The sequence below is a fragment of the Bos grunniens genome, chromosome 20, assembly GCF_055505025.1.
Source record: "Bos grunniens cultivar Pamir isolate PY7600 chromosome 20, Bosgru_T2T1.0, whole genome shotgun sequence".
Taxonomy (NCBI): domain Eukaryota; kingdom Metazoa; phylum Chordata; class Mammalia; order Artiodactyla; family Bovidae; genus Bos; species Bos grunniens.
Genome location: NC_141184.1, coordinates 63120782 through 63137552, shown reverse-complemented (window position 1 = coordinate 63137552; position 16771 = coordinate 63120782). Strand labels below are relative to the sequence as shown.

At 39.5% G+C, this 16771-nt stretch overlaps 1 protein-coding gene across 1 annotated transcript in view; it reads right to left on the bottom strand.

Moving 5' to 3' along the window:
• Positions 1-14565, bottom strand: part of TNPO1 (transportin 1) — a 93673-nt gene extending 79108 nt beyond the window's left edge. The window contains exon 1 of the mRNA XM_086362110.1: positions 14474-14565. Within this exon, the coding sequence (XP_086218236.1) occupies positions 14474-14488 (15 nt within the window). The 5' untranslated portion in view covers positions 14489-14565. The remainder of the gene's footprint in view (positions 1-14473) is intronic.
• Positions 14566-16771: the final 2206 nt, after the last annotated feature.

The following is a 16771-nucleotide window of genomic DNA, read 5'->3' as shown; positions in this document are numbered from 1 at the left end:
GAAATTAAAACATTTAGTAAATAATGAATCTGGTCATATTCTAATACCAAAGCCAGCCTTACTTTAGACTTGCTACTGAAATCCTCCAAGTCTTCACAGAAACTTATATTCAACTCAGTTGTAGTTCTGGGACTGCTAAATTACTTGAGTAAGAATTTCATGTCATGTGATTCTTTCAGCAAATACCTGGGCTCCTGTGAACGGTCTGCACCAGGCTTAGGTCAGTTCTTATCGAATTCATTCTTTAGTTGAAAACATTATGTACAGAAATTTTCATTTTAACTTGGATTTCTACCCAATGGAAGTCTTTGCCTATTATATCCTCAAAACTGTGTAACAAAAAAATGTATAAAACATTATTGAGCTAAAAATCCAATGTAGTGTTCTAATTCCTGCTCATTGGATCACCTGTGGTTTTAACGATTCACGGTTTAAAGCTCTTTTCCTAAATTAATTCTCCTAATATTTTCTAAAAAAGGTTTGATAAGCAGTATTTTATGAGCCAAAACTTATGTCAGGACTCTCCAGTTCATACCCATTTATACTGCCAATTAAAACTTTACCACGAAAGAATTAACTCAAGTACTTTATTTTACCTTTCTAAACAACCAGCAATAGTAACTCAAAAATGTGTCTGGTAAAATTTGGGCTTCCCAGGTGACTCAGTGGTAGATAATCTGCCTGCCAACACAGGAGACATGGGTTTGATCCCTGGGTCAGGAAGATCCCCTGGAGGAAGAAATGGCAACCCGCTCGAGTATTCTTGCCTGGAAAATTGCATTAACAGAGGAGCCTGGCGGCTACAGTCCACGGGGCTGCAAAAAGTTGTACATGACAGAGCATGCATGCACACGCTGGTAAAATTTACATATAAAGTTTAAATATCTTCATTTTTCTTTCCTTGTTTCCTTCTGTCCTGATGCTCATCAAGGTGACATTACACTCTGATCCACCACTGCCAAGAGTTATAACCTAGATCTAGAAATTTAAAAGGACTTTTTTGATATAAGAATCTTTGTCTCTGATTTCTCTATTTGACTTATTTGCCCACGTCAAATGAGGAATTTCAGACTTTTCCATGCACTACACGGGAGGCACTGTTGTATATAGCTTAAGAATACAAACTCTGTTGTTCCTTAGATTGACTTTGCATTCTTGCTCTGCCACTTATTAGTCATGGAAAGAATAATTAACCTATGATCTACAAAATGAGATAATTAATAGTACTTCTACCTATGGGGCTATTATGATGAAAAATGGCTAAGTTCCATCAAAAAAACTCATTGTCTAAAAAGATGACAACGAAAAGTAATATAAAACCCTAGACTGGATCCTGTACTGCAGGAAAAAAATGTTATACAGGATGGTACCAAAACAAGTGACAAAGTCGTAATACAGACTGTAAAACACTAGATTTCCTCAAGTTGATGACTATCTGTGGTTTCAGAAGAGAATATCCTGTGGCTCTTAAGAAGTACACATTAAGGTATTAAGGGGTAGAGGAGCAAGATGTATGCAATCTACTCAAAAACATAATTTCATGTGGCAGTGGCTGGAAAAATGTGGCAAAATGTTACAAATGGGTGAATGCAGGTAAAGGGTGGGTATATGAGAGTTCTCCCAATTACTCTCATAACTTTTCTCTAAGTTTAAAATTATCTAAAAATATCTCTAAAAACAAGCTTTGACTCCATTTACCCACTCTTTCCAATTAATGCTCGATTATTCCCTTCCATTCACAGAAACATCTTGAAAGTTGGGTATAATCACCCTGTTCCCACCACCCCCCCTTCCCCCCCAACACTATATTCCATGAGACTGAGATTTCCTTGTTGCCAAACCAAATGGTTTCTTCTTGGCCTCATCTTAATTTCTCCACAGTGCTGAAAACAGGCAACAATTCTTTCACCTCTTAGCCTGTGGCAATATATCTCCTTTGGTTTTCATTTTACCTTGCTGACCCCCCCACCCCTAAATATCCCTGGCATCTTTCTTCTATCTACATAATCTATCCAGTTTGTGCCAATGAACAGCCCTTTGAATTGCAGACTCAAGATTCTAACGTCTTGTAAGATTATTTACTTGTTTATTAAATGGATATCTCAAACTTTGCTGGCTAAAACAGAACTTGATTTTCTTCATCTCACTCAAATTTGTTCCTCCTCCAGTTGCCTATTATTAGTAAATGTTACTAGTGTTCATCCAGTTGTTCATGCCAAAATACCAAGGTGTCATCCTTGATTTCCCTTATATTCTACACTTAAACCATCCGTCAGTTCTGTCGAAATATACTCTTAAAATATACGCTTAAAATATACTCTGACCACTTTTCACCTATATTGTCTACCACAGTCCAGATACCATTTTCTACAAAAGTAGTCTAGTCTAATTGGTTACCTGGCCTTCCCTCTTGCTCACTTCCAGTCCCATTTTTTGAAATGAAGCAGCAAAAATGATCAAGTTAAAGTTGCAATTATATCTTCTCTCCATCAAAACTGTCCAATGGTTTCTCTTCACAATTAAAAATAAAGCCTCATATTCTTAGCATGGGCTTCCCTGGCAAAGAATTCGCCTGCAATGTGGGAGACCTGGGTTTGACCCCTGGGTTGGGAAGATCCCCTGGAGAAGGGAAAGGCTACCCACTTCAGTATTCTGGCCTGGAGAGTACCATGGACTGTACAGTCCATGGGGTCGCAAAGAGTCGTACACGACTGAGCGACTTTCACTTTATTCTTACCATAGCGTGCAAAATTGTTCCTAATGTGGGATTCTGTCTCTCTCCGAACTAATCTCCTAGCAGACTCTGTCCCCTTTTCCAACTATGCTCCACACCAGTTTTCTTATAGTTCCCTGATGTTATGCTTTTCCCTACTTAAGAGTCTTACTTTTGCTTGTTCCATCTTCAAATATTGATACTGCTCACTTCTCAGACTGCCTTTTTTAAATGTCATATTTGGCCAGCAATGTTTTCTTCCCTCTCTCTCTACCCGCTTACTATTTCTTCTCACTGCTTTAATCAATACCTATTTTTCCCCCTTTCTCTTCATTAGAAGAATCTTTAAATGAAAAATTAGTATCTGCTGCTTCTCACTGTATTAACGTAAACAATATAGATGAAATTCAAGTTCCCTTCAAGTACCTCTCCTAATCCTGGTCTCTTCCCCAAAGGTACTCTAATATTCATTTGATGCTGTATCCTTACAGAGCCGTTTTGGGGGCATTTAAATACATATCTTTACGTCAAAATAAAATGAATTTTACTTTGGTTCTATAAAAACTCATCTAAAATATGCCCTAGCTTTCCTACTTATTATATTTAGCTCTGGTTTGGTAATGGTTTAATCGCTAAGTCATGTCCGACTCTTGCAACCCCATGGACTGTAGCCTGCCAGGCTCCTCTGTCCATGGGAATTTTCCAGGCAAGAATACTGGAGGGGGTTGCCATTTCATTTTAATTTTATACCATTACAAGCAATTCATTCTTTTAACAAATATTTACTGACTGTCTATATTCTAGGCACTGTTTTTATTGCAAATAGAGCAATAAAGAAAACAAAGGTCTTTGCCCTCTTGGAGCTTACATTCATGTAAGAAGAGAAAAGACAATAAACAGAATATTTAGTGCTAACCTTTCTGTAAAGGCCTAGAAAGTAAATTTTCTGCACTTTGCAGACCATGTTCAGGCCAAATACTAAGAATATGTCTGTTATATAGTCTTTCTATTTTATAATCCTTAAAAAAATGTAAAAACCATTCTTAGCTCATAAGCTGTACAAAAACAGGCCACAGGGCAATGGAGATCTAGCCTGTTGACCCCTAACTGTGTGTTAGAAGGTGGTATGTAGTATGCACAAAGTAAAAAAGAATCCAGGATAAGGGGGATAAGGGGATAGGATGCAGTATTAAACAGTGTTTAGAGAATGTGAGAGCCGAGCAAAGGCCAGTGGGTAAAAGGGAAAGTGGTAGTGGGAAATGAGGTCAGGGAGGTAAGGAGAAAGGGAAGTGGGTTGGGTAGATTATGTAGAGCCTTGTAAGTGATCGTAAGGACTAGATTTTCTGAGTCAAAGGGGGAACTACAGGGCTTTGAATGGAGAAGTGACAGAGACTGTATTAATCGTAAAAGGTTTGCTCTGGCTACTATACTGAAGGAAGACTGTAGGCAGGAGGGCAGGATACAACAGGGAGACCAGATAGAATCCTAGTAAGTAATCCAAAAAGATATGATGGCTGTGGTTTGGACCAGGATAAGGGTAGTGAAGAGGGTGAAGCATGGTAAAATTCTGGATATATTTTGATGATATAGGGAAAAAAAAAAAGCTGTCTTGATGGAATGGATGTGTCAAAGAAACAGCAAAGTCAAGAACAACTCCAGTATTTTAGTGTGAGGTACTAGGAGGATGGAGTTGCCATTGGCAAACAAAAATGGTGAAGTCTGTGGGTAGAGCCAGTACTGGGAGGAAGTTTAGGAGGTAAGTTACAGACAAGCTGAGCCTGAGGCCTATTATTAGACATTTAGGTAGAAATGTCAAAAAGGAGTTGAATATGTACGGAATTAGAGAGAGAGAGGATAAAGATCTAAATTTGGGCACTGCTAACATATACAGTGGAAGTGAGAAATAGATTTAAGGGCCTAGATCTGATAGAGTACCTGATGAACTATGGAATGAGGTTCGTGACATTGTACAGGAGACAGGGATCAAGACCATCCCCATGGAAAAGAAATGCAAAAAAGCAAAATGGCTGTGTGGGGAGGCCTTACAAATAGCTGTGAAAAGAAGAGAAGCGAAAAGCAAAGGAGAAAAGGAAAGATATAAGCATCTGAATGCAGAGTTCCAAAGAATAGCAAGAAGACATAAGAAAGCCTTCTTCAGCGATCAATGCAAAGAAATAGAGGAAAACAACAGAATGGTAAAGACTAGACATCTCTTCAAGAAAATTAGAGATACCAAGGGAACATTTCACGCAAAGATAGGCTCGATAAAGGACAGAAATGGTATGGACCTAACAGAAGCAGAAGATATTAAGAAGAGGTGGCAAGAATACACAGAAGAACTGTACAAAAAAGATCTTCACGACCCAGATAATCACAATGGTGTGATCACTGACCTAGAGCCAGACATCCTGGAATGTGAAGTCAAGTGGGCCTTAGAAAGAATCACTACGAACAAAGCTAGTGGAGGTGATGGAATCCCAGTTGAGCTCTTTCAAATCCTGAAAGATGATGCTGTGAAAGTGCTGCACTCAATATGCCAGCAAATTTGGAAAACTCAGCAGTGGCCACAAGACTAGAAAAGGTCAGTTTTCATTCCAATCCCAAAGAAAGGCAATGCCAAAGAATGCTCAAACTACCGCACAATTGCACTCATCTCACACGCTAGTAAAGTAATGCTCAAAATTCTCCAAGCCAGGCTTCAGCAATATGTGAACCATGAACTTCCTGATGTTCAAGCTGTTTTAGAAAAGGCAGAGGAACCAAAGATCAAATTGCCAACATCTGCTGGATCATCGAAAAAGCAAGAGAGTTCCAGAAAAACATCTATTTCTGCTTTATTGACTATGCCAAAGCCTTTGACTGTGTTGATCACAATAAACTGTGGAAAATTCTGAAGAATACCAGACCACCTGACCTGCCTCTTGAGAAACGTATATGCAGGTCAGGAAGCAACAGTTAGAACTGGACATGGAACAACAGACTGGTTCCAAATAGGAAAAGGAGTACGTCAAGGCTGTATATTGTCACCCTGCTTATTTAACTTATATGCAGAGTACATCATGAGAAACACTGGGCTGGAAGAAGCACAAGCTGGAATCAAGATTGCTGGGAGAAATATCACCTCAGATATGCAGATGACACCACCCTTATGGCAGAAAGTGAAGAGGAACTAAAAAGCCTCATGATGAAAGTGAAAGAGGAGAGTGAAAAAGTTGGCTTAAAGCTCAATATTCAGAAAATGAAGATCATGGCATCCGGTCCCATCACTTCATGGGAAATAGATGGGGAAACAGTGGAAACAGTGTCAGACTTTATTTTTTTGGGCTCCAAAATCACTGCAGATGGTGACTGCAGCCATGAAATTAAAAGACGCTTACTCCTTGGAAGGAAAGTTATGTCCAACCTAGATAGCATATTCAAAAGCAGAGACATTACTTTGCCAACAAAGGTCCGTCTAGTCAAGGCTATGGTTTTTCCCGTGGTCATGTATGGATGTGAGAGTTGGACTGTGAAGAAGGATGAGGGCCGAAGAATTGATGCTTTTGAACTGTGGTGTTGGTGGAGACTCTTGAGAGTCCCTTGGAATGCAAGGAGATCCAACCAGTCCATTCTGAAGGAGATCAGCCCTGGGATTTCTTTGGAAGGAATGATGCTGAAGCTGAAACTCCAGTACTTTGGCCACCTCATGCGAAGAGTTGACTCATTGGAAAAGACTCTGATTCTGGGAGGGCTTGGGGGCAGGAGGAGAAGGGGACGACAGAGGATGAGACGGCTGGATGGCATCACTGACTCGATGGACATGAGTCTGAGTGAACTCCGGGAGTTGGTGATGGACAGGGAGGCCTGGCGTGCTGCGATTCATGGGGTCGCAAAGAGTCAGACACAACTGAGCAACTGAACTGAACATTGAGATGGCAACTTCCCTGGTGGCTCAGTTGGTAAAGAATCTGCCCACAATGCAGAAGATCTAGGTTCGATCCCTGGGTGGAGAAGATCCCCTGGAGAAGCAAACCGCAACCCAGTCCAGTATTCCTGCCTGGAAAATTCCTTGGACAGAGGAGCCTGGTGGGCTACAGCCCATGGGGTTAAAAAGAGCCAGACACGACTGAGTGACTGAGCATATATGGCATTTAGACAGTATTTAAAGCCATGAGACTGAATGAGATTACTAATGGAGTGAGTTGTGTGAAACACAAAAAACAAGGCCTGAGCTCTGGGGCTCTCCAATACTAAGTCTGTGTAAAGAAAGGCAAAGGAGAATTACAAGGAGCCAGCACTGACGTAGGAGATAACCAGGGGTGTGAGTTATCCTGCAAAGCAAAGAAGAAAGAGTTTCAAGATTAAGAGAAATAGCTCTGTCAAAGGTTGCTGACAGGTCAAGTAAGATGAACAGACTCAATAACATATGGCATCTGGCGACAAGGAAGTTACTGGAGAAACTAAGGAACTGTCTCAGCTCAGAATGGTGCAAAGGCCTGATTGGAATGGGTTTGACAGAGTATGGGAGGAGAAAAGGGCAATAGCAAATATAGACAACTCTTTCAGGGAATAATGCTGCAAAAGGAAACCAAAAATATGGGGAAACAGGTGGTAAAGAGTGGATCAATCTTTTTTTTTAACATAGTAGAAATAATAGCTTGTCTCTTTGCTGATTGAAATAATCCAGTAAAGGAAAAAATTAATGTGGAAGGACAGAAGCTGAAGCAATTCCTTGAGCAGATGATAGAGGAGAAAGGATGGGATCTAACACAGAAGCAGACACAAGGACACAGAACAGCTCATCTAACAAGCAAGAAGACAGCATGTACTGACACAGATGACCATAGTTCATGGGGCGGTGGAAGTGTGTGGAAATTTGCTGACTGCTTCAGTTTTCTTAACAAAATAGGAAGCAAGGTAATGAACTGAAAATGAGGATGGGAAAAGACATGTTGGAGGTTTGAAGAAAAGAAGATACAAAATAGTCATTGAGAAAAGTAGGAAAGCGAACAGACCAGGAAAATACAGTATAATCAATAGGCAGCCTAACAATCCACACGAGGTATGTGGTCATGTGTGGCTGTATTTTCTTCTAGCCATTCTAAGATACCTAGGGGCAGGTGCAAAGAAAGCAGAGAGTTGGTTTTAACCAGTGTGTGGTTCTACTAAACAAGCGAAGAGCAAGGGAGTCATCCAAGGGAGTGATTAACCATGGAATTTAAACTGAGTAAGAAAGGAAGTAAAAACAGCAAGAGGGTGAGTGGCAGGGACACAGTAATAGGATCAATAAACGGGCGATTCCATCGGGGTAAAGAGAAAGTTGGCTCTGAGATACTAACTAGGAGTGAACTACTAGATAGGAAGTGTGGTCAAAGAGCAGAAAACGTGAAATAGCAACCACAGAGGGACTGCAGTTACTGACAATGCAAGAGGGAAAACTTTGGGAATGAGTGACTGAGATAAGACAGAGGAGAAAGGAACACTGGAGGAAAAATCAGGGATGCTTGTTCTAATTTCAATATAAAGACTGAGTGGTATTGAAGAGAGGGGCAAGAGCCTGGAGCAAAAATAAGAGAGAAATGAGGAAGAATGACCTTAATATTAGCAGTTGATAGCAATCATAAAGGGAAGTAGTCACATAATCCGAGGACATAATCCAAAACTAAGGATTTTTAGGCAGAAGGGAGAGAGAACAGTAGCTTTTTCAAGCTTTGGATTTTGCAGATGAATGCACAGTAGAAGAATATGAAGAGCTGGGATGGGGGTTAAAAAAAAAAAGGAGCCAAATATAGACCTTTTAATGATTGAGTGTAGAGGAGATAAAAGGTGACCTGAAAGTCTGGAGGTTCTGTGGCTACTGACAAAGACTTCCTTGAATATACATGATTCCTGATATACCCATGTGTTTCTCTAAGAAATAGAAACTGCTCAAGTCCAAAAAGTTTTTACTTGAAAATTAAAATGGCTGTACTGATTTATTCAATGTTTGCATTTCCCTTCAACCTTATCAATACATTCTAGCAAAATACATTCTACATTCTTATCACTTTTGCCAATCTGATGGGTAAAAAAATTTTTCACTGTTTTACTTTGCATTTCCCTATTTGTGGGGTAGAGCATTAATTTCATGATTATTGGCTAGCTGTATTTCCTTGTCTACGAATTTGCCCATTTAAAAAATGAATCCTCCTATTAGTTTAGAGCACCTAAAATTAACCTATTTTTCTATTCTTAATGAATCACACAAATCAACACTGCAAATTTCTTGTTTCAAATCTTTCAATGGCTCATGCTAGGGCAATACAAGGTTCAGTAAGTATCTCCTCCTGAAATCCCTCTACTGTATACTAGAAATTCTACTTCAGTTCAGTCACTCAGTCGTGTCTGGCTCTTTGTGACCCCACGGACTGCAGCACGCCAGGCTTCCCTGTCCATCACCAACTCCTGGAGCTTGCTCAAATTCATGTCCATCAGGTCGGTGATGCCATCCAACCATTTCATCCTCTGTTGTCCCCTTCTTCTCCTTAAAGCCTACCAATCAAATCTAGTCGCACCCCTTGGTTTCCATATTGTCTATGGTTGCTTTTGCACTACAGTGGCTAAGTTTGGTTTGTCTACAAAGCGGAAACTATTTACAGGGTCTCATCAGATTTATATCATAAAAGCTTTACCTATACTTCATTGCACTTTTTTGATTTACATCTCTCTCTCGACAGTAGGATCTAAATCTCTTGAGAAAAAGGAACAATCTCAGCACTAAAAATGCTCATTAAATGCATAAAGGGCACAATGAAGTCCTCCATAATTTGGCATCTTTCCATCATTTTCCTATTGCCAGTTAAAATAAACTATATTTTTACTTCATTAAGTATTTTTTAAAAACATTATTTCTAATGGCAGTATAATGATCCATGTTTTGTATTCACTTACTTACGATTTTGATGGATACCACCTATTCCTAATTATTTATTTGCACCTATTTTGTACACTTACAATCTGGTGAAGTATTTCTCTCCCCTAATTCCTTCCCTAGTAAAGACAAAAGCAATGGAATCTTGACCTTTCTGGGATCAATCTTTTCACTGTAGTGGTTACTTTGGTATTTGAGGTTTCAGGGACTTCACCAATAATTATTTCACTAATGGCTTCAGAGTGCTTCAAAGTCAACTACAAAATGCAACTAAAAAATTTTTTTTGCTTTAGTTTTCAGTATAAAATTATTTTCACACACCTTGTTGATACTCTACTCTCCTTAACATATTTTTTTTTTCTTTTCTATTAAGACTTCAGTTGACACTTTGCCAGGGACTTCACTAAACATGTTTTTTCAATTTAGTTATTTAATGGGCCTTTGTCATTTCTCTTAACCTCCATATTTGATGGATTTGTTTTCTCCTCCTCTAAGAGGTCTTTACTAAGAGCATTTCACCCACAAATGCTTGCTGCAATCATTTTAGAAACCAGCTTTATATACTCCTTATCAATTACACCTCATCCTGGTAAAGAGTTGTTTTTTTTTTTTTTTTCTTTTTAAAATACACCTGAATAGTTAAACCTTATCTGTTTTAAAACTTTGCAAGTCATTCATTCATTACTTCCAGCTCAGTTTACTATCTTCAAAATGTGGTCTATGGGGCTTCCCTGGTGGCTCAGCAGTAAAGAATCCGCCTGCCAATGCAGGAAACATGGGTTCTATCCCTGATCCAGGAAGATCCCACATGCCGGAGCAACTAAGCCCTGAGCTCCGCAACTACTGAGTCTGTGCTCTAGAGCCCTGGAACCACAGCCACTGAAGTCTGCATGCCCTAGAGCCCGTGTTCTGCAACAAAAGACGACACTGCAATGAGAAGCCCGCACACCACCAAGTACAGAGCAGCCTCTGCTCCCCGCAACTAGAGAAAAGCCCGAGAAGCACTGAAGACTGAGAGCAGCCAAAAATAAATGAATAAATAAAATTTTAAAAAATGTGGTCTATGATCTATAGTTAATAGATTCACCGTTAGAGTGAACTATAAAATACATTTTAAGATTCTGCATTCATTCAATGTATACATATATTCATTACAAGATTCTGAATATGTGTGTCACATAAAACTTTACAAATAAAAGAATATGCATTTCATAATCATGCAGATTTAGATTCAGATTCAGCCAAGAACACTCTTGAGTCTCTGGGCAAACTACTTACCTACTGATACTTCAGTTCTCCCGTAAGTAAAATGGAAGTAACTATCATGTGCAAAGCAACAGGGGGCTAGGATAATGAGCATACTGTATGTAAAAGTAATAATGTATGCCAAATGCCTACAAATGATGACTATCATATTACATCATCATACAACAGAAAAAAAATGTTAATTCACTCTCTCTTCCCTTTCAATTCAAGCAAAAGGGCAATAAACGCTGTGCTCAATTTAATTCCATTATTAAATTCCCTTAAGTAAAAGCAGTTTGGCAATATGAACTGAGTTTTTGGATGTTCATATACACTGACCCAATATTTTCACTTTGGGAAATCTATTTTAATGAAATAATCTAAAACAAAGAAATTGTTTTATGTATAAGGATGTTCATTGTAGTGTTTATTATAACCGCAAAAATATAATAAAAAAAGAAACTTGCTAACTGTTCAACAGCAAAATGTTTATGAGAAATTCATAAAAACATCATGTGCTCATTTAAAAAGATGCTGACAAAATAATTTCACAGCATGTCAGAATGCTTATGGTGCTAGGTGAAAAAAGCAAAATTATTAATATAAAAGTCTCAACTGTATAAAAATCAAATAAACTGAGAAAAAATATTGGAAGGAAATGTATCAAAAGGCTTAATTACCTCATGGTCCTGATATTTGTGATCATTATTTTATGGTTGCTTTCTATAGTTTTCTAAAATACCAATGACCATGTCAAAGATGATGATAATAACAGTTATTATTTATGAAGTGTTTACTACCTGCCAGGCCCAGTTCTAAGAACTTACTATATTACACTGAAAAGACTTGCTTTGTTTTAAAATTTTTACCATTAAAAAGACATATGATGATTCAAATCTTGTAGTCTTTCGGATATCAGATTTCCTTCAGCTTTCCTTCAATTCTGAGTTCAAATATTTGCTCAGCTATCAGGTGCCATTTTGGAATGAGATGTAGCCACCATTCCTGTATTGGTTCTATCTACTGCAAAAAATTCTAAGACAAATCTGCACCCTAATTTCCCATTCTAGTATCTCATTTAACCATTAAGATTCTGGAACTCTTAACATTATTACATAGTACGTCAAATAATTCTAGTAAGGAAGTCTTGAAATAAGCAAACGTGGCTTCTGAAAACTCTTTCCCACCCTAAGTCCCATCTGTGTGCTAAGTCGCTTCAGTCATGTCCTGACTCTTTGGGACGCTATGGATTTAGCCTCTCCATGGTACGTTCCAGGCAATAATAGTGGAATAGGTTGCCATGCCCTCCTCCAGGGGATCTTCCTGACCCAGGGACTGAACCTGAGTCTCCTGAGGTTCCTGCATTGCAGGCAGATTCTTTACCACTAAGCCACCGAGGAAGCTCAACACCCATCTACAGAACTACAAATCTACAGTCACCACTTCTGCAGACCTCTGTCCTCCATTGTAAACTCCTCACCCTCTACAATCCAGGAGACCTCTCTTACCTGCCAGCACTCACCAGAGAGCTATCATAGCACTGGCTGAATGGAACCAACTAAGAAAGATTTTCAACACCTGGGGAATTTAGTTAGCTGTCTCTTAGCTGTCTCTGATCCTACCTTTCTGAAGCTGGAATTATTCTACACTGTTTCTAAAAAACTCTCACTTTGATTTTCTCAGCTTTTTCACCCTTTTGTTTTTTAGGAACAAGATCTTTGACACCAATATGTATTCAAATATCAGTTTTAGGAAAAAATTCATAATTTATATCCTGGGCAAAACAAATAACTCCCACTTATTGCTGTGTTCTTCTCTGCAGTTTATATTTGATAAATTTATTTCATTATATATGTCACTTGGTTTGGCTTCCTTTATAACCAAATTCCTTTTCTTAAAAACAGTGTCTGCAGTAATCCAACATGGTTAACTGCAAGCAATTCTTCTAAACATAATACATTTACATTTCAATGCAGTTCATTTATAGGATTTAGAAAAACAGAATTCATGAGATGGCTTTAACATTATATAAAAAAACTAGTCATAAAAACAATGGATACAAAAAGTTTTGATAATGGAAAGATTTACAACCGGAATCATATATATTTTTACCAAAATCTTATCCTGATCACAATATACAATGATAATAAGCTATACAACTTTAAAATATTTTAAGATACTTCTGTGGGGGGGAATTCAGTAATTCCCTGAATATCTAGGATGAAAATGTAACAACACCAAGGCTAATCTGGTAGGGGCCTCTTTTAGGTAAAAGAAAGTGGATCACTAATAGTTCATTAGGCTCCCGTTAAATTAGGTGAACTGCCAAACTGTTAACGCATTTATGCGTTGTATACAGTGCAGAGTAAAAAAGAAATCTGCACCTTCAAGCTAGTATTTCTCTTTTGCAGTTCCAAGTTTTCAACTTGGCAGAGTCATTCTCTAAGAAAAATAGGTGCAGGAGAGGGTAAAAATGGAAAACAGAATTGATTTCAAAATACGGAATCCTCCCCTGATTAAGTATAACTTATTTACCATTCTAATATGAAAGCTTTGACAAAATAGAGAAACTTAAAACCAAATGTAACTTTTGTTATCCTAAAAATGAGCATGTCAGGACAGCCATTTTACAGTCTTGCGTTTTCAAATACCTACTACACGATACAACTTGTATTTTTAAAAAAATCTTTCCTTTAGGTAAAAAAAAAAAAAAAAAGCACCATTTATACACTCATCATTCAAGCTACAAGCTTCAAGGCAGGATTGCTACTGAGCTTCTTAATACAACTGTCAAAATCAGTTTGTGGACAGTCTCCAACTTAATTTTCTATATTTTTATCTGTGGAAGAACGGAACTGATTAGTGATGGTTAAGGTAACGCGCTTAAAACTATGCAATCCTTGTAAAATCTAGTTGATTCTTAAAATCTGAAAACAAGTTAACAAGCGATTGCTTTCAATAGGAAGAAAACCACTCCCCAAACAGGTTGCTTGTGGCGTGGGTCCGCTTCTCAGCAGCAGTTCCCTGGGGCGTGTTCGCGTGGGAGAAGTACAGAAGGGCAGAAGTGCAAAAAACACACACCCACGCAAAACCCGTACAGTTACAAACATTAAAATTATGTAAACATGTCGTGAAACCACGAGTCCCCAAGGGGAAAAAAGCCGCCTGGAGACAGCGATCAGCCGTCGGAGTGTGGAGGCGGTGGTGGGTGCGGGCCCAGGACAGCCGAGCAGAGGCGGCCGGGCGGGGACAAAGAGCGGGCATCCGGGGCAGCGCCCGACGGTGCCCAGAACCCGCGGGGAGCAGCTGTCCCGGGGTCCTCAAACGCCGCGGTTCAGTCAGCGCCCTGAGGCGCAGACGTTCTTCCCGCCACCCCTCAGGGGCTACGGGCCCTACCCTCGGACACCTGAAGAGCCGCCGCCCGCCCCCTGTCCGGATCCCCAAGGACGCCCGGGCCAGCAGCTGTTGGGCTTAGAACCGCGCCGCCGCCGCCGCCGGGCTCCAAACGGCCAGGCTGGCACCGACGAGGCGGCGGCGCCTCTCCCCGCGGCCGTGAGGCAGCTTGCGAACAGCTTGCCTCAGTTCCCGCCCTCCAGTCAGGGGCCGCGCACCCTCACGCCACCTACCCGGTCCCACACCATCCCAGAGGCCTCCGGCGCTCGGGCCCTCTGCCGAAGCGGCGCTGCCTCCCGTCCGGGGCCTGAAATGGCTGCGGAACAAAGAGAATCTGGGCTCCGCCGAGCGCCGGTCCGATTGGACGGGGGGCGGGGCCCGCCGCGGGAACGTTCGGCGGCGGTCGCCTTGGCAACGGCGCCGGGGCTGGGAAAACCGCGGCCGGGGGACTGCGGGGCCTAAGGACCTGCGCCCGGCAGCGCGTGGCAGCGGTTTCTAAGCCCCCGCTGCAGGCTCCGGCCTCGGGCCTCGGCCCGCTGCCGGGCTCCAGCTCGCGCCTCCTGTGGCCGGCTCGCGGGCCCGAGCCTGTGGCTCAAGGAGGAGCCGCAGCTGACGCTGCTCTGCCCTGTGAGGCCTCGGACAAAATGGCCCTGCAAGTGTGGCTGCCTCTGAGCACGACGGCCCTTCCCCGGGACCAACTCCAAAGTGACAGCCCTGCCCCGGGAGCCTATTTAATACCGAATGTGCCGCATATTCCACAATAATACAGTTCCATCGCCGCTGGTAAAAAGCAGAAATGTCTTCAATGGCTAGATAGGGTGGACGCTTGTCCGCGAATATTACAGGATAGCTTTTGAGGTATGCTGTGTCTGACACATCGACTGCTATGTAGGTGAAATTAAATGCTTTCTAAAATTAGGTTTTACGTCTTCAGGCGTGTATTCATATAAAAGTGTCGTTTCTTGCTGTTAGAAGTAACAGGTTCTCCTCTCCGTAACAGGCCATCACGAGAAATTAAAATGTCTTCTATTTTCTGAACAGAAAAATATTTATACTTTATATAAATGAGTATATAAAGGCAGATGTTTTATATACTCATTTATAATAATGGTAGTGAGTAGATAAATAGTTCCCTTCTCCACATTATTGTTACATATAAATTTACTATATGTGAATATTTTAAATATTATTTCCTAAGGTGAGGATGCCGCTGATAATATTCTTCCTCACGTGGTCAATGTGTGTAAAAATACCAGCAGTTTTGACTAGTCTACTTGCAAATGTTGTATACATTATGTTTTGAAAATGTGTGGTGGTTGTTGCCTTTCAGGTATATCTAGATAAAACTGTAGTACCAATACTAGAAGTGTGTTTTTCATACTGAGACATCTTATTTGTTAATAAACTTGTTAATTTTCATTTGCAACAACAGTCATTTTATGAAAAAATGTTTATTTAACTTAGACTTTGAGTATAAAAGGAGCTTTTCTATCATTAGGAAATTGAACATAGCAGAAAAAATATTTTAAATAACTAAAATATTTATAATTATGATTAACATTTTCTAACGGTAATTCAGTAGCAGTTCCATGCAGTAGTGTGAAGCAAAAAGAGACCCCTGAGAGAGGAATAGGTTATCAAGAAAAAAAATCTTAATGTCAACCTTCCTAACTGGTAGTTCAGTATATCTGCAGGGATATTTATCCAAAATATGTATATTTATCCAAATAACAAACATCATATTTCTGCGTTTGAGAAGTCCTGTCATGGAATAGGGAGCCTTGTTCTCTACAAATCAGGGTGTATGTGGTATTTGTATGCTACTGTACTAAAGAAAAATAACAGGAATACTTTTAAAATGTGTAGGATTGGCAAATAATGACAGGTGTAAAGATATATTGATTAAGCAATTACTAAGGAATTTGCCTGACTAATAGTTTGGAAATAGTTGAATTGGAAAGAAGTAAAGTATTATTTAATGTATGTGAGAAGATTTATTGACCAAGATATTTTGAAAGGAAAAAATACTGATTATCAATATTTTGAAATTGAGACTAGGCAAATTAAATATGTTCTTTTATAAAATGTAAATGAAAATGAATTAAAATTTTAATATAAAATAGTTCTCTATTGGATACAGAAATATTTAGACATGTAGGCTTTTAATATTTGTCCTTTAGGTTAAATTAAAAATACGTGTTTTAAACAGTAAATCTTATCATTAACAAGGATTTATTAACACAGCTTATTTTATTTTAAATTTCCTGTTATTTTTTCCTCTTGGCACAATTAGCCAAATGAAGTAGCATCTAATCCAGGAGTGTTTTCTCTTCACATCCAAATACAGTACAACAGTGTTCATGTGATAAACTTTTAAGAATTATTGGTATTTTTAATGACATATACTGAAATTAAAAATAGTAAATAAACTTTGAGTTTAACTTCAGAACCATTACAGATATCATATTTTAAATTTCTGTATTAAAATTTATTTCTTAGGTAAAAACATAACCAAGATAAAATAAAGGCAT